The sequence below is a fragment of the Quercus lobata genome, chromosome 1, assembly GCF_001633185.2.
Source record: "Quercus lobata isolate SW786 chromosome 1, ValleyOak3.0 Primary Assembly, whole genome shotgun sequence".
Classification (NCBI taxonomy): Eukaryota; Viridiplantae; Streptophyta; class Magnoliopsida; order Fagales; family Fagaceae; genus Quercus; species Quercus lobata.
In genome coordinates this window covers 23,832,240-23,855,841 of record NC_044904.1, presented here as the reverse complement: position 1 = coordinate 23,855,841, position 23,602 = coordinate 23,832,240, and the positions used below count along the sequence as shown (strand labels likewise).

At 34.6% G+C, this 23,602-nt stretch overlaps 2 protein-coding genes across 2 annotated transcripts in view; both read left to right on the top strand.

Moving 5' to 3' along the window:
* The window catches only part of LOC115951203 (probable LRR receptor-like serine/threonine-protein kinase At1g06840), a 33,550-nt gene extending 19,101 nt beyond the window's left edge, over positions 1-14,449 (top strand). Inside the window, exons 12-18 of the mRNA XM_031068393.1 lie at positions 2,094-2,180; positions 3,818-3,886; positions 4,042-4,547; positions 5,118-5,273; positions 5,792-6,075; positions 13,918-13,945; positions 14,271-14,449. Of these exons, the coding sequence (XP_030924253.1) occupies positions 2,094-2,180; positions 3,818-3,886; positions 4,042-4,547; positions 5,118-5,273; positions 5,792-6,075; positions 13,918-13,945; positions 14,271-14,449 (1,309 nt within the window). The remainder of the gene's footprint in view (positions 1-2,093; positions 2,181-3,817; positions 3,887-4,041; positions 4,548-5,117; positions 5,274-5,791; positions 6,076-13,917; positions 13,946-14,270) is intronic.
* Positions 14,450-14,461: 12 nt separating this feature from the next.
* Positions 14,462-15,100, top strand: LOC115951193. Its single transcript, XM_031068383.1, has one exon. It carries the CDS (start codon positions 14,462-14,464, stop codon positions 15,098-15,100), a length of 639 nt encoding a protein of 212 aa, XP_030924243.1.
* Positions 15,101-23,602: the final 8,502 nt, after the last annotated feature.

The following is a 23,602-nucleotide window of genomic DNA, read 5'->3' as shown; positions in this document are numbered from 1 at the left end:
AAAAGAGAATGCCAAATTTATACTAAAAGGATAACAATAAGAAGAAACAAAATAAAGGGAAAGATGAAGAGTGATATTAAGAGAGAGGGTAGTGGAGAGATGAAAATGTAAAGGGAAAAAGAAATGTTGAAGAAAGTGTAAATGTTAATAAAAGTGAGTACAATTTAATTTATTTAAATTTAAATAAAATATTATATGTTTAATTAAAAAAAGAAAATATAAATAATTTTATTATATCGAGGATGTAACTGGGTTTAAATATTGAATAAAGTAAGATGGAAAGATTAAAAAAGTAAAAATATAATATATATAACAATAAACACCAAATTACCAAAATCATATTATGTAATAGAATAATATATATTATATTCTTATATATTATCTTTTTTAATTTTTTATAATGCAATAGTATAATATTTAGCAATCAAAGAGAACAAAAAAAACTTAAAACACAACTAAATGGTACCAACCCAATGTAGAGTTATAACAAACACAAAAATTGATCAACTTAAGCAGAGATGCAGGAAAATAAAATAAAAAATACTCCAAAAATTATTGTGTGTGTGTGTGTGTGTGTGTGTGTGTGTGTGAGAGAGAGAGAGAGACAGAAACAACCATTTTGTGATGGAAAACTATGCAAAGAATGGAAGAGAGAATAACAAATTTATAGAAGATGGTGTGAATATGAAGAGACAAAATAAAAGAAGGTTAATGGAAAGATGAATAATGACATTAAGGTTGAGGGTAGCATGGGGAGATGAAAATGTAAGGGAGAGAAAGATGAAGAGACACCTTTCTGTGACATTAAAGGAAGGTGTGAATACGAATAGACAAAATAAAGGAAGATGAATGGAAAGACGAATAGTGATATTAAGGTTAAGAGTAGTGGGGAAATGAAAAGATAAGGAAGGGAAAGATGAAGAGATAAAATAAAGAAAGATGAAAAGTATATTAAGGTTGAGGGTAGTGGGGAGATGAAAAGGTAAAGGCATGAGAAAAGTTGGAGAAAATGCAATTATTAAAAAAAAGTAAATGTTAAAAAACAATTATAGGAAAATTGGAAAGAAAAAGGATAATGACGTGGATGTTGATGTGACTTAACGTGAGCATAGTAACATTAAACTCTACGCTTCAGCTTTTAGTAATATATAACACAAAACTAAATCGTACCAACCCAACGTAGAGTTATAACAAATACAAAAATTTATCAACTTAAGCAGAGATGCAGGAAAATAAAATAAAAAATACTCCAAAAATTATTTTGTGTGTGTGTGTGAGAGAGAGAGAGAGAGAGAGGCAGAAACAACCATTTTGTGATGGAAAACTATGCAAAGAATGGAAAAGATAATAACAAATTTATAGAAGATGGTGTGAATATGAAGAGACAAAATAAAAGAAGGTGAATGGAAAGATGAATAGTGACATTAAGGTTGAAGGTAGTGGGGAAATGAAAAGGTAAGGGAGGGAAAGATGAAGAGACACCTTTCTGTGACATTAAAGGAAGGTGTGAATATGAATAGACAAAATAAAGAAAGATGAATGGGAAGATGAATAGTGATATTAAGGTTAAGAATAGTGGGGAAATGAAAAGATAAGGAAGGGAAAGATGAAGAGACAAAATAAAGAAAGATGAAAAGTGTATTAAGGTTGAGGATAGTGGGGAGATGAAAAGGTAAAGGCATGAGAAAGGTTGGAGAAAATGCAATTATTAAAAAAAAGTAAATGTTAAAAAACAATTATAGGAAAATTGGAAAGAAAAAAGGATAATGACGTGGATGTTGATGTGGCTTAACGTGAGTACAATAACATCAAACTCTACGCTTCAACTTTTAGTAATATATAGATTTGAGCCAATGAGCTCTAGCTCAAATGTCACATCCTCTTTTTCTAAAAATGGGTGGAGGGTAAGGTTGTGGGATCAAAACCCACTACATGTGTGTATAACTTACTAATAATTTTTTTTTTTTTCCCTAAATTTGAGTTTCTGCTGATCTCAACCATGAGATTGTAAAGTAACCAGATAATATCATTCATTAAATTAAACTGTTAATGAAAGAAATTGGATTTATTTGATAAATTATTCCCCTTGGCAGGTCAATTGCAAACAATTCATTGAGTGGCTCTGTTCCATCCAGCATTTGGCAAAATAGGACTTTGAACGGAATGGAGAAACTTACAGTGTAAGACCTGAACGACAATGTTTTTGTTTTTTGATGAATGAATATGTCTTTCCATTCGACAGTATATATTTTTACAACATTTACAACCAGCAAGGAAACTGCTATTCCTAAGAAACACAGCCAATTGCTACACAACTAATAAGAATAAAAAGCCAGTACATGGAATCCTCCATGAACAACAGAGGACTCTATTCAAAGCAGTATGCTTGATATGTTCACACCAAAGAAACCTATACCTAATGTCGGCAACTACAGCTTGCAACAAATCTTTCCCAAATCTGTCTCTCCCATTCTTTTTCTGAGTATTTCAAAAAAGCCAAAGATAGATGGTAGCTACACAAGCTAGCTTACCATTGGTCTTTTGAAAACTTCTGCCTTTCTACTTCTTTAAAGCCCAATCCAACTCCTCATCCTAACCCCTACCTGCCTAAAAAACATCTACATCTGATTCAGGAAACCCAACATCTATCACTGCTACATCCTCCAGCACTTGCAATACAAATCAATGATTCATGCTTTCAAAATTTAACAGGAATATGATGGAAGTTATCCCAAATAAGAAAATTAGTTAACAAAGGACTAAATAACTGAATTCCTGTTTCACATCACCTCAGCATCAATGGCTTATTGATCACATGACACTTGCAACATTCTCAACACCTCATCCCTAGACTTGGCATTTTTGAATTTGCAAAAAAAAAAAAAAAATCACATTTTCAGCAGACATCAGTTCAACAGCACCAAAAGATTGCCATAGTTTCTAAAACCTAGAAGAAAGGAAGAGCTTTCTCCAAAAACTGTCCCACAAGAGAGTTTGTCCACTTCTTTGTTACCTCCTGAACCAGCACTAGTGGTGGCCTAAAAATATTTTTCCCATCCATCTTCTCCAGTAGAAAAAAGCTTTAAAAATCAGTATTAATAGGCTGGTGAAACAGATTCCTCCAGTCCAAACCTTTCTTCTCAGTGGGCTTCAGTACTCTTTCTAATCCCAATCAGTCTTACGCCCAATAACTTCTCACTGGTTTTCCACCTCAGCATCTAGAATAGAAGCACGTGATTAACCCTCCTCCAACTCAGCATTAACAAATCTAGAATTTTGGCCAACGAACACTCGGGTTCCATTCTTCTTGTGCTCAATCATTCCCCCCAAATCCTAACTGTTATTCTGTTTCCCTCCATCCCGAGCCAGTGAATACTTTTTGGGACTCAAAATCTGACACACTTGGCCAATCACATTCTGCTGAGAATCAAAAACTAATAGTTGAACTCTTGCTCAAGCTTTCAATCAGATTCTAATTTGGCTGTGCCAAGTACCTCCTTGCCTTAAGAACCACCATGTGTCATCAATCCGGGAATCATCCTCATCAAATCCAACCAACATGACCGACAGCATATTCTGTGATCGTCCATTTTTCATATGACCTGAATGACAATGTTTCTATTTCCCTTGGTTAAATGATGGGGGGTTGTGTGCATCAAACAAATATCTTGTTCTTGCATTGGTACAAAATAAAGTTAATTCCTTTTTTTTTGGTTACAGCATGGTCTTCTGTAAATTTAAAGGTGTAACCTCCTGGGTTGAATTTAATAAATTTTGGATTTTCTAAGATACGGCTTTTGGATTTTTTGTATTGCAGGCAGTTGCAGAATAATGGGCTATCAAATATTTCAGGCACTATTAATCTATCTCCAAATGTCACTGTCTGGTTCGCCTCTATACCTCCCCCCATTTTTGCTTCATAATTACTTTCATAGTAAAAGATTGTGGATGTGATCTTTTTAGTTTTAATTTGCTAGGCGTAACAGATATAGGACATTGATATGATCGTGTCACTTATTTTTATTTTTTTTCCTTTTTCAGGCTTCAAGGGAATCCCTTATGTTCGAACTCCAGCCTATCCCAGTTCTGTCGTTTTGAAAGTGATGAAAATAACAATCAAAGTTCAACAAATACGACTTCTGTTTGTCCAGCTCAAGAATGTCCACCCCCTTTTGAATATTTAAGTTCCCCTGCATCTCCTGTGGCTTGTCTCTGTGCTGCCCCCTTATTTGTTGGATATCGGTTGAAAAGTCCTGGATTCTCAGATTTTCGTCCATACATAAATACATTTGAGGAGTACCTGTCATCTAGTCTTGACTTGTTTCTTTATCAGCTGTACATTGATTCATTTTTCTGGGAAGAAGGACCTCGACTAGGAATGAACTTGAAGCTTTTTCCTGTATATGGAAATAGCAGCACTACTAAGTTCAATATGAGTGAGGTTAATCGAATCTTCGGGCTGTTCACATCATGGAACATTGATGATAGTGACATTTTTGGACCCTATGAACTTATCAGCTTCCCTCTACTGGGCTTCTATAGAGAAGGTTTGTCTTGAAACACTTTTCTAATATGTTTTGTGACAGAGCTTTATTGTAGTTGGAACTAATGCTTGTTTAGCTGCTGAAGATTGCACAACTTTTTTCTCCAATTTTTTTGACCTATTCCTTGAAATCTACTATACTTTAAAGACAATCTTTAATCTTGTGGCATTATTCTCTATTGTTTGAATTCATATTCTGAGAAATGTGTAGTATGTGTGTGTGGGTGGTACATTAAAGTGAAAATCACCATTTCTTTTGCTGCCAACTATGTTGAAGACAGGCCTTCTAGTGTAACATATACATTTGCACTACTGGATCTGTCACATAATTTAATAACTGCAATTCTCTGTTCAAGATGATTTGTAATTTTCTGGGCAATTAAGTTGTGTTCTATTCTTCTATATTTATCAAGAAGGGCACTTCAAATTCACACCCTATGTCACTAAAGACTTGACCCCAAGGATAGATGAACTACTCATTCACGTCTTCTCTTCTTTCATGTATTCATATATGAGAGAATAATGCTGGATAATTTTCATTTTCTTGTGCTCATAGTTTTCACTAATGTCACAGAGAATTCCAACTCAAGTTCTGGTTTAAGCAAAGGCGCATTGGTTGGCATAGTACTGGGGACCATTGCAGGTGCAGTTGCATTGTCTGCAGTTGTTACTCTACTGATACTGAGAGCGCATGTAAGGAAGTACCATGCAGTTTTGGGAAAACGTCGTTGTAAGTATCTTTTGTTTATGAAGTTAGGGTATTCAGGTAGATATGTCATGATTTTTAACTTTGCCTGTAATTGTTACCATTCTACATCCTGATTAGGCCTGTCAATTAGGCTAGGCTGATGCTTTTCCAATTACAAAGGCCTCAGCCTGGCTTGGTCAATGTCTTAGCCCTATCTTAGCTAATGCTGTAGGGCAAGCCTCAGCCAAGTTTGGACTGGGCTGTGAATGGAAACATTATTTAGAGATTAAAAATTTAAATGAAGAATTCCATGAGACTTGGTTGCAAACTGGCTCAAACCACCTCTAAGTTTGAAGAACAACCAGTCAGTAATTATGTTAACAATTTTTTTGGCTTGTAAGATGAAAAATGTGTGTGTATCTGTTAGCATAAGCAAAACATTCTGATAATCAATTATCATTTTATCAGTAATTTTAATATAAATGGGCACATCATCTTTATATGCAGCACCTGTCACTATGTTTTCATTTTTAACATTGTACCTGTATTTTAATATGCAGTCTCTAAGGCCTCCATAAAAATTGATGGTGTGAAGGATTTTACTTTTGAAGAAATGGTCGTGGGTACAAACAACTTTGACAGCTCCGCTCAGGTTGGTGAAGGAGGGTACGGAAAGGTTTATAAAGGAATTCTAGCCGATGGTACAGTTGTGGCCATAAAACGTGCACAACAGGGATCTTTACAGGGTGAAACAGAGTTCTTGACAGAGATAGAATTGTTGTCAAGGTTACATCATCGAAACCTTGTGTCTTTGACTGGATATTGTGATGAAGAAGGCGAGCAGGTACTTAATCTCATCTTGAAGAGATATATATATATATATATATATATTGATTATATAGATGCTTTTTTTAAATAATTGCAAACAATACAAGAAATCAAACTCAATCTAGATTTCTTCATTAATTAGGTATTATTTCTGATGCAGACCAAACTAAAACATGCAAAAATAAAATTGAAAGACAGGACAAATAAAGATAGGGAACCTAGGATTCAGTGGCTGGAGTTGTTACCACCAAACCATTGTGACAATTTCAATAGAATTAAGAAAAATGTTATGTCCACAACTTTTTCACAATAAATCTTATGTATTAGGTTATTACGGGTTGTTATTAGTGGGGTAGAAAAATAATTTTAGTAATAAGTTCAAATTAGAATCAATAATAACTAACCACCTATAATTTGTTGTTAAAATGTTGTAGACGTAGCAACTCTCTTTTCTAATAGGAGTACAAGACTTTGCTTATATAGACTATTAAACCCTAATCTTATGTATTAGGTTGTTACGGGTTGTTATTAGTGGAGTAAAAAAGTAATTTTAGTAGTAGGTTCAAATTAGAATCAATAATAACTAATCATCTATAATTTGTTGTTAAAATGTTGTGGACGTAGCATCTCTCCTTCTTAATAGGTGTACAAGACTTTGCTTATATAGACTATTAAACCCTAATCCTAACTAAAGTTTTAGACCGTAATTGATTTATTACAAAAATAACCTTGCTTCTAAAAAATAAAATACCCAGAGCTAAAATAAAATTACTAGTAACCAATAAAAATCATATTGACTACAAAATTAAAATTAAAAGTGCATCCCACATCAATTTGACTTTAAATATGCATACAATACTTAAAAATAAAATACCAAGAGCTAAAATAAAAATACTAGTAACCAATAAAAATCATATTGACTACAAAATTAAAATTAAAAGTGCATCCCACATCAATTTGACTTTAAAAAATGCATACAATACTTAAATATCTCCTTTCTCATGTGAGTATTGTTTTGCAGATGTTGGCATTTTTGAATTTGCAAAAAACAAAAATCACATGTTCAGCAGACATCACTTTAACAGCACCAAAAGATTGCCATAGTTTCTAAAACCTAGAAGAAAGGAGGAGCTTTCTCCAAAAACTGTCCCACAAGACAGTTTGTCCACTTCTTTATTACCTCTTGAACCACCACTAGTGGTGGCCTAAAAATATTTTTCCCATCTATCTTCTCCAGTAGAAAAAAGCTTTAAAAATCAGTATTAATAGGCTGGTTGACACAGATTCCTCCAGTCCAAACCTTTCTTCTTAGAGGGCTTCAGTACTCCTTATAATCCCAATCAGTCTTCGCCCAATAACTTCTCACTGGTTTTCCACCTCAGCATCTAGAACAGAAGCACGTGATTAACCCTCCTCCAACTCAGCATTAACAAATCTAGAATTTTGGCCAACGAACACTTGGGTTCCATTCTTCTTGTGCTCAATCATTCCCCCCAAATCCTAACTGTTATTCTGTTTCCCTCCATCCCGAGCCAGTGAATACTTTTTGGGACTCAAAATCTGACACACTTGGCCAATCACATTCTGCTGAGAATCAAGAACTAATAGTTGAACTCTTGCTCAAGCTTCCAATCAGATTCTAATTTGGCTGTGCCAAGTACCTCCTTGCCTTAAGAACCACCATGTGTCATCAATCCGGGAATCATCCTCATCAAATCCAACCAACATGACCGACAGCATATTCTGTGATCGTCCATTTTTCATATGACCTGAATGACAATGTTTCTATTTCCCTTGGTTAAATGATGGGGGGTTGTGTCCATCAAACAAATATCTTGTTCTTGCATTGGTACAAAATATGTTTTGGACCCTATGAACTTATCAGCTTCCCTCCACTGGGCTTCTATAGAGACGGTTTGTCTTGAAACACTTTTCTAATATGTTTTGCCACAGAGCTTTATTGTAGTTGGAACTAATGCTTGTTTAGCTTCTGACGATTGCACAACTTTTTTCTCCAATTTGTTTGACCTATTCCTTGAAATCTTCTATACTTTAAAGGCAATCTTTAATCTTGTGGCATTATTCTCTACTGTTTGAATTCATATTCTGAGAAATGTGTAGTATGTGTGTGTGGTTGGCAAATTAAAGTGAAAATCACCATTTCTTTTGCTGCCAACTATGTTGAAGACAGGCCTTCTAGTGTAACATATACATTTGCACTACTGGATCTGTCACATAAGATTATTTTTGATAACTGTTTTTGTTTTTGTTTTTGTTTTCTGTTTTCAAAAACTTTTTCTAAAGCTTGTTTTAAAAGGAAAAAAAAAAGTTTTGGTATATTTTCAAAGTCTAAAACACGTTTTTGGTTACTTGAGAAGAAAAAAATTATTTTCCAAAATTAAAAAATTTGTTTGGTAACTGTTTTTATCATAAAAGTTACGATCATCATCAACTGAACCATTTCTTTTCATCTATTATAATACAATAAGACCTAAAAAAAATGAAACTACTGTCAAAATTATCAAATCAAAAGCCATTATGAGTAAGAATTATATTTGGGCCTCCCCACCTTAACAACTTGGTACCTGAAGATTGAAGAAGAAGACGAAGCTTTTATAAGTTGTCTCGTTTTGATCCATGTGAATATCCTTCTGGCGTGCATTTCGTGAGAATCTCCTTGTCTTGATTGGCCCGTGACTTTGTTCTGGATCTTCTGTCTCAAGCTGCTTGGGAATATTGCCCATCATATGGGCCAATCAACTTGAACATTATATTCTAACTAGCTGCGAACCCGCGTGTTGCGGATGATAATTATTTTTATGGTGGTTTTATTAATTTTTTTTTTTTTACAATTTAAACTAACCTAATAATGAGTAATGTATTTCGTAATTATATTTTTATTTATTATAGGAACAATCATAAATGTAATATAGGAACAATCCAAAACACCAAAAAAATGTAAACTAAAAAAAATTAATAAAACTTAACAATGATTAATTGAACCAATATTAGGATAAAATTTTGTTTTTGATAATCTATAGGTTATTTTCTTTGTAGAAATTATAATTTTGACCACCCAAAACATATTATCAAATAAACAATTATTAACAAAATCTAAGAATTAAATTTCTATACATGCATTGTTATAAAATAATAATAATAAAAATAAAATTGCAAAAGTTAAAATTTTTCACCATTATTTTCATTTGGCTAACCTTTGCTTTTCTTTAAATAAATGGCATTATAGAGTACTTCTAATACACCTATTAAGAGTACTTTGTCTACCACAAAGGATTAGAAAATAAACAAAAATTAGTAAAGTCTCATAATTTAACATCTAAATTAAGCACTATAAAAAATCATACTATTTAACAGAATAAATATCAAATTATCCAAATCATGCTATGTAATAGAATAGTATTATATTTTTATATACTATATTTAATTCTTTAGAACGCAATAGGCTAACATTTAACAATCAAAGAGAATTTTTAAAAAAAAAAAACAACAACAACAACAATAATTTAAAAAACAAAAATAAATCACAATTTAAAATAAAAAAAAATAAAAAATAAAAAAAAACTAAATCACATTAACCCAAAATAAAGTTTTAAATAATATATAAAAAAAAATTATCAACCTAAAGTAGAGATGCAAGAAAAATAAAAATAAAAATAAAAATCCACCAAAAAATTTAGAAAGAGAGAGAGAGAGAGAGAGAGAGGGAACCTTTTTTTTTTTGTGAGGAAAAACTATGCATAGAATAGAAGAGATAGTGACAAATTTATAGTAAGAGCGTGTGAATAAGAAGAGACAAAAATAATGGAAGATGAAGGGAAAGAGGAAGAATGGTATTAATGTAGAGGGTAGTGGGGAGATGAAAAGATTGAAGAAGTAGTTGGGAGCTGAAATGGTAAGGGAGAGAGAAATGTTGAAAAAGTGTAAATATTAAAAAAAAAATTTAAAAACAATTATAAGAAAATTGAAAAAAAAAAAAAAAAAAAAAAAAAAAAAAAAAAAAAAAAAAACCCTAAAGCTTGAAGGGCTTCAACTTTTTGTTTTTTTTTTTTTTTTAAAAACTGAAAAGGCTCACACAAAACCCTAAAGCTGAACTAAAAAGACTTTGGGTTGGGTTTGATAGTAGAACTAAATAAATAAGAGGTGAGCTAGATTAATTATACAGATTTATTATAGGGTGATAGTGGAAGTAAATAAATAAGTAGTAGGCTGCATTTATAGGGCTGAAAATTGTAAAAACCATTTTAAAATTGTAGGACAAATTATATTTTAAAAAAGAAAAGGAAAAAAAGAATGACGTGGCTGCTGATGTGGCGCAACGTGAGAACAGCAGCATTAAACGCTACGCTTCAGCTTTTAGTAATATATAGATTAGCCTTTATTTTTATTTTTATTTTATTTTATACAAGATACAAAATCAACTCTAATTTAATCTAAGTATACGTGTGTGAAACTCACTCCTAAAGACTTGAATCTCGACCCTTGCCCCCCATACCCTAAGAGTACTTATAACATTTGCATCAATACCTGTATAATAGGAAAGTATCACATTTCAACCAATTAAGACCAAAATTTTCCAAAATTAGGCAATGCAAAGTTGTGTAAAAATACGTGGTTGTTATGGTAACTATGTAAATTTATAGTAACACTATTCATTTTGCATTTAGTTTTTTTTATTCTTTCTATATATGTCTTGATGATTAAGAAAAAGAGTGAGCAATGGTTATTGTGTATGACGAAAGAGAAACAATAAATAAAAAAAATCAAGAAAATTGATATTTTAATGAAATTAAGTGTAAAATAGATAATTTGATATGAAGTGTTTTGAAAAGTTAGTATGTAAAATAGAAAAAGTAGATTCTTATGCTAAAATAGACAAAAAATTTGGCAGGAACTGATGCAAAAATGCTCTTATATAACATTCATTTAATCAATATATATATATATATATATATATATATATATCTAAAAGCTTAATCGTACCATTTACTAACATTACATACGCTTTTGTTGAGCCACATCATCCTTTTTCTTTCTATTTATTTGTTCCTTCATTATTTTTAAAATATAAAATACTTAAAATATTCAATAGATAGTAAAAGTCTCATATCATGATAATATAAAAACAAAATGGCTTTATATATTCATCTTAAACAGTTTTAACTTTACATATACTTTATCATTACTCATTAATCTACTTTAATTAAAATGTTTATAATTGAAGATTTAAAAATATAAAAAATAAATTGCAAATTACACCCCTTAAGTTAGACGAATGTTTAGATTTTACACCCTGAAATTTCAGAATTTGGAATTTAATCCCTAAAGTTTGGGGGTATTTGAATTTCACACCCCCAAATTCTAAAACTTTAGGGTGTAAAATCCAAACACTCCCAAATTTTCGGAAATAAAATCCAAACACCCCTAAAATATAGGGGGTAAAATTTGAATTATGAAATGTTGAGTATAAAATCCAAACACCCCCAACCTTTAGGAGTGTAATTCGCAATTTACCCCCCAAAAAACTTAAAAATATTAGTAAACTTTAGGTTACTTAATATGGAAAAGTATTTTCCTATTTACTTTTTTCCTCTAATTATTTTGAACAATATAAAATATATGAATTATTTGAATATTCAATAGATAGTAAAAGTCTCATATCATGACAATGAGATTGACTTTACATATTCATCTTGTGTGCTTTCAACTTTACATATACTTTACTGTAAGGACTCGATTTGTAACGACCTAAAATGATATTGGATTCGTACGTAAAAAGGCCCAAACAATATCATTTGTAGAGCGTGGGTTTGAAATGCTAGGCCTTGGTCACCAGACGGTGGTTAGTCGTGGTGTTCATACAGAATTAAACCTTGTTCGCTCGAGGAGTCTTTCTCCTTGAGGCGGTTTGGGAGGCTCTGGTTCTTGGCCTTTTTTTCCCAGCCCCTTTTGGCGCATCAATCTTCACATTATATAGCCCTTCTTGGCTGATCCTGACCCTCCACCTGTTGATCAGGCAGGTGCCTATTCAAGTATCTGTCCCATCAGCCACCTCCCTTTACTTTTTGTTAGTTGCAATAACCGAAGTCACACTGTTCAGGCGTCTTTTCTCATTAATATGGTTAGGACGTTTGTGGACGCATTCAATGCGAAGGGGACGTATTTACCTTGAACCACCTCCACACCGTACCCCCACGTGGGTCCCATTCTACTCGCCTCTTCTCTTGGGGGCCTTTTGGAGACTACCTTTGATGGCATGTCACTCTTCCCTTCGAAGTCTTGGGATGCCGAGGACAGGGTCATCCTCGGCTGCGTCTCTAGACTATTTGGTCTTTTCCTACTCGTTCTCGGCAACTACCCTCCTCAGCACGGGTCTTGGGCCCTAGTGGAAAGTGGGCTGGATCATAAGTTCTCTGGCCCCACATTTACCATTTCATACATCTATTTTAATTTAAATGTTTTTGTGGGACCAGAGGATTTGTGACCCTGGCCCACTTTACATTAGGGCCCAAGGCCCGAGCCAAGGAGGAATATAGCCGAGGACCTACAGTGAAAGTCCAAATAGCCTTAAGACATGGCCGAGGATGACTCTATCCTCGGCATCCCCAAGGCACTCTTAAAATCCTCAGCATCCCCAAGGCACTCCTAAAAGAAAGGGTAAGAACGACACAAGAACAGTTTTGGGAAGAGCCGAACACATCCGCGTTGATAGATAAAGGAACTCTGGACAATATGGCGACAAAGGACAAAGGAAAGGCTGCCATTACTGCAATTAAATACTCTACGCCAGATAGAACAATACTTTTCAGCTTTTACAACCACCCCCAACCACTTTGGGTATGAGCTGATGGGACAAGTATCAGCCCTGGAAAGTTGAACCTACACGTGGACGTTGGAGGAGGGGTAAAGGCTAATATAAAAGAAGAAGTAAGCAATCCAGAAAAAGGGGCTGGGAAAAAAGGCCAAGAACCAGAGCCTCACAGGCCGTATCGAGGAGAAAAACTTCTCAAGCGAATATGGTTTAGTTCTGTATGAACACCATGATTGACCATCGTCCGATGACCAAGGCCTAATCTTTCAAGCCCACGCGCTAAAAATTATATTGTTTGGGCCCTTAGCGTGCGAACCCAACATCATTTTGGGGTCGTTACAAATTGAGTCCTTACAATTGGCGCCGTCTGTGGGAAAGGCTTGTGCGTTGGCACAGGTGGTGGGTCGAGAAAGTCCCTCCACCACTTCCAACGGCCCGTTGTTGTGCCCTAACATAAAGTTCCACTAGGGGCTGCGCTTCGAAGCACCAGTGGCACGGGCAGTTCTTGGGGCTTCCAACGTCATATCAACATCCCACACCTTGGCCGAGGGGCTGGTCCCCCCAAACTTAATGAAAATATCTAAGTTTTGGACAGAACCAAGGTATTGTATGGTCCTCGGACTCAAACCTATGGGGAAACCAACTACTTAATGAAAATATCTAAGTTTTGGACAAAACCAAGGTATTGTATGGTCCTCGGACTCAAATCTATGGGAAAGTTTGTCATTAGAAAATGGATTAAGTCTTAGATGGAATAGGAATCCTGTCCTGTTCTCGGATCCCCAACTCTAAGGAAACTAACGTAAACGAGTATTTAGGCCCGGTACAATCATACCTCGGTCCTTAGACCGGATGCCAAAAATGGTCAAGGCCAAGAATGTTGTTAGGAACGTGGTAAAGTACCCTAGTACATAGTGACCATCTCGGATAGTTCATTTTGAGTTACCCATCCTCGGATGATCGCCTCATACGCAATACAAAATGTTCAGCTGTTATCTCGGTTAGTCTTATATGTATAGCCTTTTTCAGGTCGGCATTATTGTGCCTGTTAGTCTCAGTAAGTTTAAAATAATAGCTTTTTGTTAACAAGGGGTTCAGTCCTAAGTATTGTTCAAAAAAAAAAAAAAATATATATATATATATATAGCACATCCATTCACAATATAGTTATTGCAGAAAAGAAAGAATGTTTAGACTAAGATAAAGTCATCTTTTATTAATATCAAGAAATAGTACGGCATACAATGAAGGGCTTAAGCAAGCCTATGTAGAGTTAGTGCAAGCGAAAGGTCCCGCGATCGTGTTTCTGTCTGAGACATGGTCGGATAGAGAACATATGGAATGGGTTCAGTGTCGTTTAAAGTTTGATGGGTGTTTTACAGTTCCTAGTTGTGGTAAAGGAGGAGGCTTGGCTATGTTATGGAGGGATGAAGATGTAGTATGGGTTGATAGTTTCTCAAATTACCACATTGACGGCATTGTGCATGGAGGCAAGGAGAATGCATGGCGCTTGACGGGATTCTATGGAGAACCTGATACATCTAGAAGAAATGAAGGATAGGCTATGTTACGTATGTTATGCTCGAAACCGAAACTACCATGGTGTGTTTTCGACGACTTTAACAAATTGTTGGAGGTGGGTGATAAGAGTGGAGGGGTGCCGCAGGCCCATAATCTCATGCAATCGTTTCGAGAGGTGCTTGACGAAGGTGGTTTTGCTGATCTTGGATACATAGGACCGGATTTCACTTGGCATGGCAGACGGAGGGAAGAGTTGGTTTGGGAGTGGTTGGACAGGGGCGTTGCTAACTACGAGTGGCTTGACCAGTTTCCCACAGGCAGAGTTGAACATCTTCACTGCTTCATGTTTGATCACAGACCTCTGTTACTCTCCCTTGACCCTAATGGGGAAAGCCATAGATGGAAGCGTAAACCATTTCAATTTGAAGCGATGTGGACAATAGACCCGAGATGCAAAGACACGGTTTCTAGAGCATGGGCAACCCAAGTGGATGGTACTCCGATGCATGTAGCGGCTGGAAAACTAAAGTGGTGCAAGAAAAAGCTGAAAAAGTGGAGTCGGCACCACTTTGGTAATGTGAAAAAAAAAAAAAAAGATAAAGGAAACAAAGGAATTACTGTGGCAAGCAGAAGCAAATTCGGTGAGAGATGGGAACTATCAGGAAGTGGCAACATTGAAGACAGAGCTTAATAAGTTATATGACAAAGAGGAACAGATGTGGCATCAAAGGTCTAGACTCCAATGGATCAAAAGTGGAGATAAGAACACAAAGTTCTTCCACGGTACAGCCACCCAAAGAAAGCGTAGAAATTTTATCAGAGGCCTTAGGGATAATGGTGGAGTTTGGCAGTCAGAGGAGGGAGTGTTTTCAAAGTTAATTGTTGACTATTATGCTGGCTTATTCACAACATCTAACCCATAGAATATAGAGAGCATTTTAGATGGTGTTTAGGAAGTGGTCACGTTGGAAATGAATGCAAAGCTTACTGCCCAGTACACAGGAGAAGAAGTAGAGGTTGCAATAAAGGAAATGGCGCCCTTAAAAGCCCCGGGACCGGATGGTATGCCTCCACTTTTTTACCAAACATATTGGTCTGATGTGGGTATGGACATTACTCAAGCTGTCTTATCTTGCCTTAATTCTGGATCTATTTTAAAGTCAATTAATCATACTTTTATTGCTTTGATCCCAAAACTTAAAAATCCAAAAAGAGTGTTTGAATTTAGACCTATAAGTTTATGCAATGTGATTTACAAAATTATCAGTAAAGTTATTGCCAATAGGTTAAAACCCCTACTGAACACTATCATTTCAAAAACACAAAGTGCTTTTATTGCCGACAGGTTGATTACTGATAATATCCTGATTGCTTTTGAATCATTACATCATATGAAGACCAGTTGTACCAGAAAAAAAAGGTTTCATGGCTCTAAAGCTTGACATGAGTAAGGCTTATGATAGGGTGGAATGGGTTTTCTTGGAGAAAATTCTGTTGAAGATGGGATTTCATAGACCTTGGGTGTCACTGATTATGGAGTAGGTCACTACTGTTTCCTATTCCATTTTGGTGAATGGGGAGCCACAAGGAATGATTTCACCAACTCGGGGAATTAGACAAGGGGACCCTTTGTCTCCTTATCTCTTTCTTTTTTGTGCAGAAGGTCTAAATTCCATACTCAGAAGGGCTGCTGATACTGGGGATATTCATGGTTTTTCAATCTGCAGAAGAGGTCCAAAGCTAACCCACCTCTTTTTTGCAGATGATTGCCTTTTATTTTGCAGGTCCACTTGGGAGGAATGTGAAAAAATAAAAGAACTCCTAGCCACCTATGAAGCAGCATTAGGCCAAGTGGTGAATAAGGAGAAGACTACTCTCTTCTTTAGTAAGAACACGGATGCAACTACCCAAGAATCAATTAAGGAGTCTCTTGGCCTACCGGCAATCCAGCATTATGAAAAGTATTTGGGACTTCCTTCTTTTGTGGGAAGGAACAAAAACGCTTGCTTCACCCAAATTAAAGAACGCATTTGGTCTAAAATGCAAGGATGGAAAGAAAAGTTGCTCTCACAAGCCAGTAAGGAGATCATGATAAAGGCAATTATCCAATCAATTCCGGTGTACTCAATGAGTGTCTTTAAGCTCCTGGTAAGCCTATGCAAAGATATTGAGGCAATGATCCGGAAGTTTTGGTGGGGGCAAGGGGAGACAAAGAAGATCCATTGGGTGAAATGGAGCACTTTGTGTTCATCCAAATCAATAGGAGGTATGGGCTTTCGTGATATCCAAAACTTCAATAAGGCTATGCTTGCTAAGCAGGTTTGGCGGTTGCACCATAAAAGGGAGACTTTATTATACAAGGTCCTAAGTGCTAAATATTTTTTGGATGGTAGCATCTTGGAGGCCCCTATCTCTTCGAAAGGGTCTTATGCGTGGAGAAGTATTTTACAATCGAGACACGTGATTCAAAAAGGGGCTGTTTGGAGGGTTGGTGATGGGCGCTCCATTAATATTTGGGAGCACAAATGGCTCCCTGAACCTGGAAGAGGCAAAATAATATCGCCAAGGATGGATGCAAGCTTAGAGAAAGTGTCGGATTTGTTTTATCCTAATACTATGGAGTGGAATACTGAGTTGCTGGAGAACATGTTCTATCCATGGGAAGTGGATGTAATTAGAAGAATATATGTAAGTCAGTGGAGCCAAGCGGACTGTCTTGTATGGCCGATGTCGCCTGAAGGTAGTTACTCGGTAAAAACAGCTTATCACATGCTTGTAAATGAAGTCATTAATTCATCTCCTTCTTCTTCTGGTGGAGCGGTTGAGAATGTGTGGAAACGGATTTGGAAGATTAGAACTCCCCAAAGAATCAAACACTTTATCTAGCGCGCAGCCAAGGATTCTTTACCTACAAAAGAAAATTTGGCACGTCGGCAAATCCCTGTGGACGAGACTTGTTCACTCTGTGAAGAGCAGTAGGAGACGACACTCCATGTGCTATGGTTATGTGACCATGCGAAGGCCGTTTGGAAATCCAGCTTCTGCTTTGCCAAACTGTATCAAAGGGCTTATAGATCTTTTTTGGATCTCCTTAAGGTAGTTTTGGAGCAAGGTTCGGTCATCAACGTGGCTGTCTTTGCCACTATGGCATGGAGTCTATGGCAACGATGGAATAGAATCCGTGTGCAACAATCTACATGGCCCTTACATGAGATTCACAAGAGAGCGAAAGACATGATGGTGGAATTCTTCGACGTCCATAAACAAGGCCCTAGCCTAGTCCCACGGGTTCCTCGACTTGGCTGGTCACCACCACCAGTGGGTGTTTACAAAGCGAATTTCAATGCAGCGATATTTGAGCAGTGTAACTTCGCTGGGATAGGTGTGGTGGTTAGGGACTGTACAGGTGCAATGATAGGAGCTTTATGCCAAAAGATCCCAATGCCTCAGTTAGTTGAGCATGTTGAGGCTCTAGCAGCGAGCAGAGCAGTGACACTAGCAAGGGATTTATGCTTATCCCAACTGATTTTTGAAGGAGACTGCCTCTGGGTAGTTACAGCCATAAACTCGACAGGAGCATGCCACACTTTGTTCGGTCACATTATTGATGAGATTCGTTGTCTGAGCTCTTTTCTAGAAAGTTGCTGTTTTGTACACACTTGTAGGGAGGGTAATAATTTAGCCCATGCCTTAGTTAAAAGAGTAGTTATAACTGCAGATATTGATGTCTGGGTAGAAGAGCTGTCTAATGATTTGGAAGATGTATTCCATTCTGAGCTAATTCAATAAAACTCACTTACCTTTTCCTCAAAAAAAAAGTATAGTCTCAATCACATTGGAATACATTCTTAATCATAAGTTCTCTATTTTCATTACTTTGGATTATTTTGAGTTTTTTGTGTGGGAAAAATAAGCATAGAATGAGAGAGTGACAAAATTATAGTAAGATAATAGGAATAAAAAGAGCCAAAAAAAAAGGATAAAGGGGCAAAATCTATATATATATATATATATATATCTAAAAGTTGAAATTTAGTATTTATTGTTGTTACACTCTTGTTTAGCCACCTCATCGCCATGTCATTGGCTGCATAATTAATCTTTTTCATATATATTTTTTACCTTTAATTTTTTTACAATATTAAATCTATAATATATTGGCTTTACAAATTCATCTTAGGTGATTTTAACTTTACATATTCATCTACTTTATTTTTGATGTTATAATCTATATAATAAATCAATGGAAAATCCAACAAAAGTATTTTCTATAAATATTTATATATATATATATATATATATTCATCTTGGGTGGTTTTAACTTTACATATTATTTTGCCTTTTTATCTTCCTTTATTTTGGCTCTTCTTGTTCCCATTATCTTACTATAAATTTGTCACTCTCTCCCATTCTATGCATATTTTTCCCATACAAAAAATATTATTTCTCTCTCTCTCTCTCTCAATTTTTTTTTTCATTTTTTGTTAGATTTTTTCTCCTTGTATCCCTACCTTAGATTGATGAATATTTGTTTTTTAGAATTCTACTTTTTAAAAGTTTTCTATAAAACATAAAAAATAAAAAAAATTACTGTCCATAGAAGGATCTCCTACTAGAGGTTCGTTCCCTTATTGTCCTATTATTAACTAATTCATACGTGTTCCTTGATGCAAGTATTTTTTTTTTTTTTTATCATTTTATTTACAACACTAAATACTTTCAATGAATGGTGTTTGATGTTGATCTAAATTGGGGGAAAATCATACTATAATATGTCATATTTTGTGTTGTTATCAAATTTTAGTTTATTTGGAAAACAACATATAATCTGGACAAGCGGATAAAGAACAGTTAGTGTAGTTAAAGACAATGGTTTTTGTGCAGTTTCTTTTCACTGTTTGTAAATATTATGTTTAATATATTAGTGGCAAATTGTTATGACTTTATTATATGATGTTCTTAGATACTTAAGTAATTGTTTTAAGCATTTACAAATATTTATATTGTTTTTCATCTTCTTTATTTCATTAGTGTGTCCTTTGAGATTTTTAAGAAAACAAATTCTATTTTGTGTTTAAATTATTGATTTATCTATTCATTTTTCATATGTTAGATTAGATTATGACAATATTAACACAATACTTCTTTTTTTTCTTAAACTTCTCTACTCTTTCCCCTTTGGAATTGTACTCTTGGTATTTTTTTAAGGAAAACGAGTTGCAATCTTTTATTTTTATTTTTTGAATTGTAGTTTTGTTGAGTTTTATTAATTTTTTAGATAAGTTTCTCAGTGTTTTTGATTGTATGGTAGAAAATTTCTGGTTTGAGAAAGTTTGTTTAAAACTAAAAGAAAAATTTTCTGATTTTATATAATTTTTAATAATACACAAAATTTTATTAAAAATTAATATTTTCACTAACTTACCTTTTGAATTCTTGGGAAAAATTGTATTGTTTTGATTAGGTACAACAAAAATAATATCTATACTATTATTTAAGGGGCTTCCTCTGTTTGGGATCCTCATTTTTTTTAGTTCAAAAATGCCCCTACACTCCTATGTTTAAGTAGAGACAAAACTAAAGGAGAATCTGGTAAAAATACAACTCTAACTTTCACTAAAACATTGCCTAAAAAATAGAGTCACTCTCCCGTTAATTTTCAAATTATTTTTGAAAGTTCAATAAGTGTAAAAAACACTATAAACGTTTAGACCCCAATTTCCAAATTATCAATTCAAGCTTATTATCAAACAATTAATATGCGGAATATGAACATAAGCATATAACAGAATAGATAACAATCTCAATCAAATAAAATCACATCCACAGCAGAAATTAAATGGCAAAGATTAAGGGAGAGAGAAGCAAATACAAGGACAACACAACGATGTGTTATCGAAAAGGAAACCAAAGCCCTCGGCGTAAAACCTCTCCGCCGCCCTCCAAGCGGTAAATAATCTATTAAAGAATGTAGTTGAGATACATGAACAGCAAAAGACCCTTCAAGTCTAATCTACCCAGTGTACCTAAACCCCTCCAAGCTCCTACTCCAATGAGGTTACGCCGAACCTATTTCTTCTTTAGCTTACCGGATCCCGCTATAGCCCATAGCATCAACCAATATGAATTGGTCCCTTTCTAACTACTTCCCAAAGCACCAAAAAGCCTTCTCACAGATGTGGGTGTGGTGAGAAAAGGATTTGGTCAAGAACCTCTCAAGGATGTAACAATAGAGAGGGTGAGAGTAGAGGAATTTGAAGAGTCACTATGTGAAAATTGGGGATGAGTCAATCTTGTTTTTCTCTAGGGTTTCTCTCTCAAAATTCTCTCTGAAAGCTCTTTATATTTCGTGGGTATAAGAGTCTATATATAGTGGGGTGAGAAAGGAATGCGAAGAGTCAGTTTTCCCAAACAGGGTGGTTTGGTGAGTTGGCATCGCGACTGGACTGAGTCGCAAGTTCAAGTTGTGAGCTAACGGCCTGGCCAGCCTGGGATTTTTGTCCTGTAGTACAATAGCTGGCATGACACTTCAACTTCTGGCATGCTTGGCACGTGTGCAACTTCTGGCGGCTTGCAAGCCGCCAGCCACCCACGAGATCCAGTCGCGAGTTCCTACTTCTTTGCACAATCTTGAGCATTTCTTCACACTCTCTCACACACTACCCTTACATGATTCCCACCTAAATACAGAGTTACTAATTACTAAAATACAAGCAAATTTGGCATGAAATAAAACCAACAAGATAGTTGATAAAATTTCAATCTTACAATTTTATTCACTTATAAATTAGATTTTCAAAATAAAAATTATATATAAAAAATAAAGAAATGTTTTTTTTTTACAATAAAATAGGACTATTAAACCAAAAATAAAAATAAAAATAACTCATCACACGCGTTCGCGCATGCGATGAGGCTAGTATATATTACATTTGTGATTGTCCTTATAATAAATTAAAATATGATTATAAATTACATTGCTATTTAATAAATTAGTCCAAAATGAAATAATAAATAAATTTAATGAGACCACTCTAAAAAAATTATCACTCGCAATGCATGGTTTCCATGACTAGTTATATGTAAAGTTAAAACTATCCAAGATGAATATGTATAGACAATAATTTTGTTTTGATTTTTCATTGATTTATTTTTAGTTATAACATCAAAATTAAAGTATATGAATATTGTAAGGTTGAATTTAATCAACCATCTTATTGGCTTTATTCCGTGCCAATTTGCTTGTAATTCAACACTTAGAAACCCTGTATTTAGGTGGGAATCATGTAAGGGTAGTGTGTGAGAGAGTGAAGAAATACTCAAAACTGTGCACTGAAGTAAGGACTCGCGACTGGATCTCGCGGGTGGCTCACGACTGGCAAGCCGCCAGAGGATGCACACGAGTGAAGCATGCAAAGAAACTGAATAGTCATGCCAGCTGTAGCACTACAAAACAAAAAGTCTAGACTGGTCATTCAGTTAGCTCGCGGCTTGGACTCGCAACTCAGTCAAGTCGTGAGGCCAAGTCGCCAATCCACTCTGTTTTGGAAAAACTGACTCTTCGCATTCCTTTCTCATTCTAGTATAAATACCCCTTATACCCACGAAATATAGGGAGTTTCTAGAGAGAATTTTGAGAGAGAAACCCTAGAGAAAAATAAGATTGACTCATCCACAATCTTTACATAATGACTTTTCAAATTTCTCAACTCTCACCCTCTCCATTGTTACATCCTTGAGAGGTTCATTAGCCAAATCATTTTTCTCACCATACCCATATTTGTGAGAAGGCTTTTTGGTGCTTGGGAAGCAGTTAGGAAGGGTCCAATTGATATTGGTTGATGCTATGGGCTATAGCGAAATCCGATAAGCTAAAAAAGACAAAGGTTTGGCGTAACCTCGTTGGAGCAAGAAACTTGGAGAGCTTAGGTACACTGGGTAGATTAGGCTTGGAGAGTCTTCTGCTGTTATTGTATCCCAACTTTATTCTTTAGTGGATTATTGACCGCTTGGAGGGCGGCGGAAAGGTTTTACACCGAGGACTTCAGTTTACTCTACGATAACACATCGCTGTGTTGTCTTTGTGTTTGCATCTCTCTTCCCTTAATCTTTGTCATTTAATTTCTGCTATGGTTGTGATTTTATTTGGTTTAGATTGTTTTATCAATTCAGTTTTAGCTTATGTTCATATTCCGCACATACATTGTTTGATAATAAACTTGAATTGGTAATTTGTAAATTGGGGGTCTAAACGTTCAAGGTGTTTTATACACCATTTGAACATTCAAATATATAAAGTTAAAATCTTCTAAAATGAATTTATAAAGGTAATATAAATATAAATATATATATATATATATATTTAATATTGTTTAAAAAATTAAAGGTAAAGAATAAATATGAAAAAGAATAATAATGTGACGGATGAGATAATTCAACATAAGCATATCAACAATAAGTGCTATTCTTCAGTTTTTATTTTTTATTTTTTTTTAAAAAAAAATATATATATATATATATATATCTGAAGAATAGCACTTATTGTTGATATGCTCATGTTGAATTATCTCATCTGTCACATCATTATTTTTTTTCATATTTATTCTTTACCTTTAATTTTTTAAACAATATTATATATATATATATATATAAAATATAAAATGGACAAAGTTTAGCTACAAAATTGGTTAGATAGAATAAACATTACTACATATTTTGAAAATCTAACCATTGAATTACATGTTCTTGACATTTTTAATACACATGTCAAATTTTATGTCAATCGGATATTATATACTATATGACCTATAAGCTTCTATTTTATGCATAATTTTAAATTACAAAAACTAGCAATTTAAACAATTTATTGATGGCATAGCCATTGATTTTTAATTTTTTAGAAATTTTGCAAGTATGAAGGATATATGAAGAAGATGTAAACCAATAGTAAAATTCTCAAAATTTACCTCCAATAAAAAGATATTGAATAAGATTATAGTTTAAGGCTACAATTAATTTTGTAGCTAAATTTTGTTCTATAAAATATAGATGGTTAGATTGGAATCACCCATCTATATATATCTAAAAGTTGAAGCGTAGCAATTATTATTGCTACACTCCCGTTAGGCCACATTAGCGACCACATCTTCCATTTTTTTTTCTCTTTTAAAACTTTTATTCTCCCTATACTTAA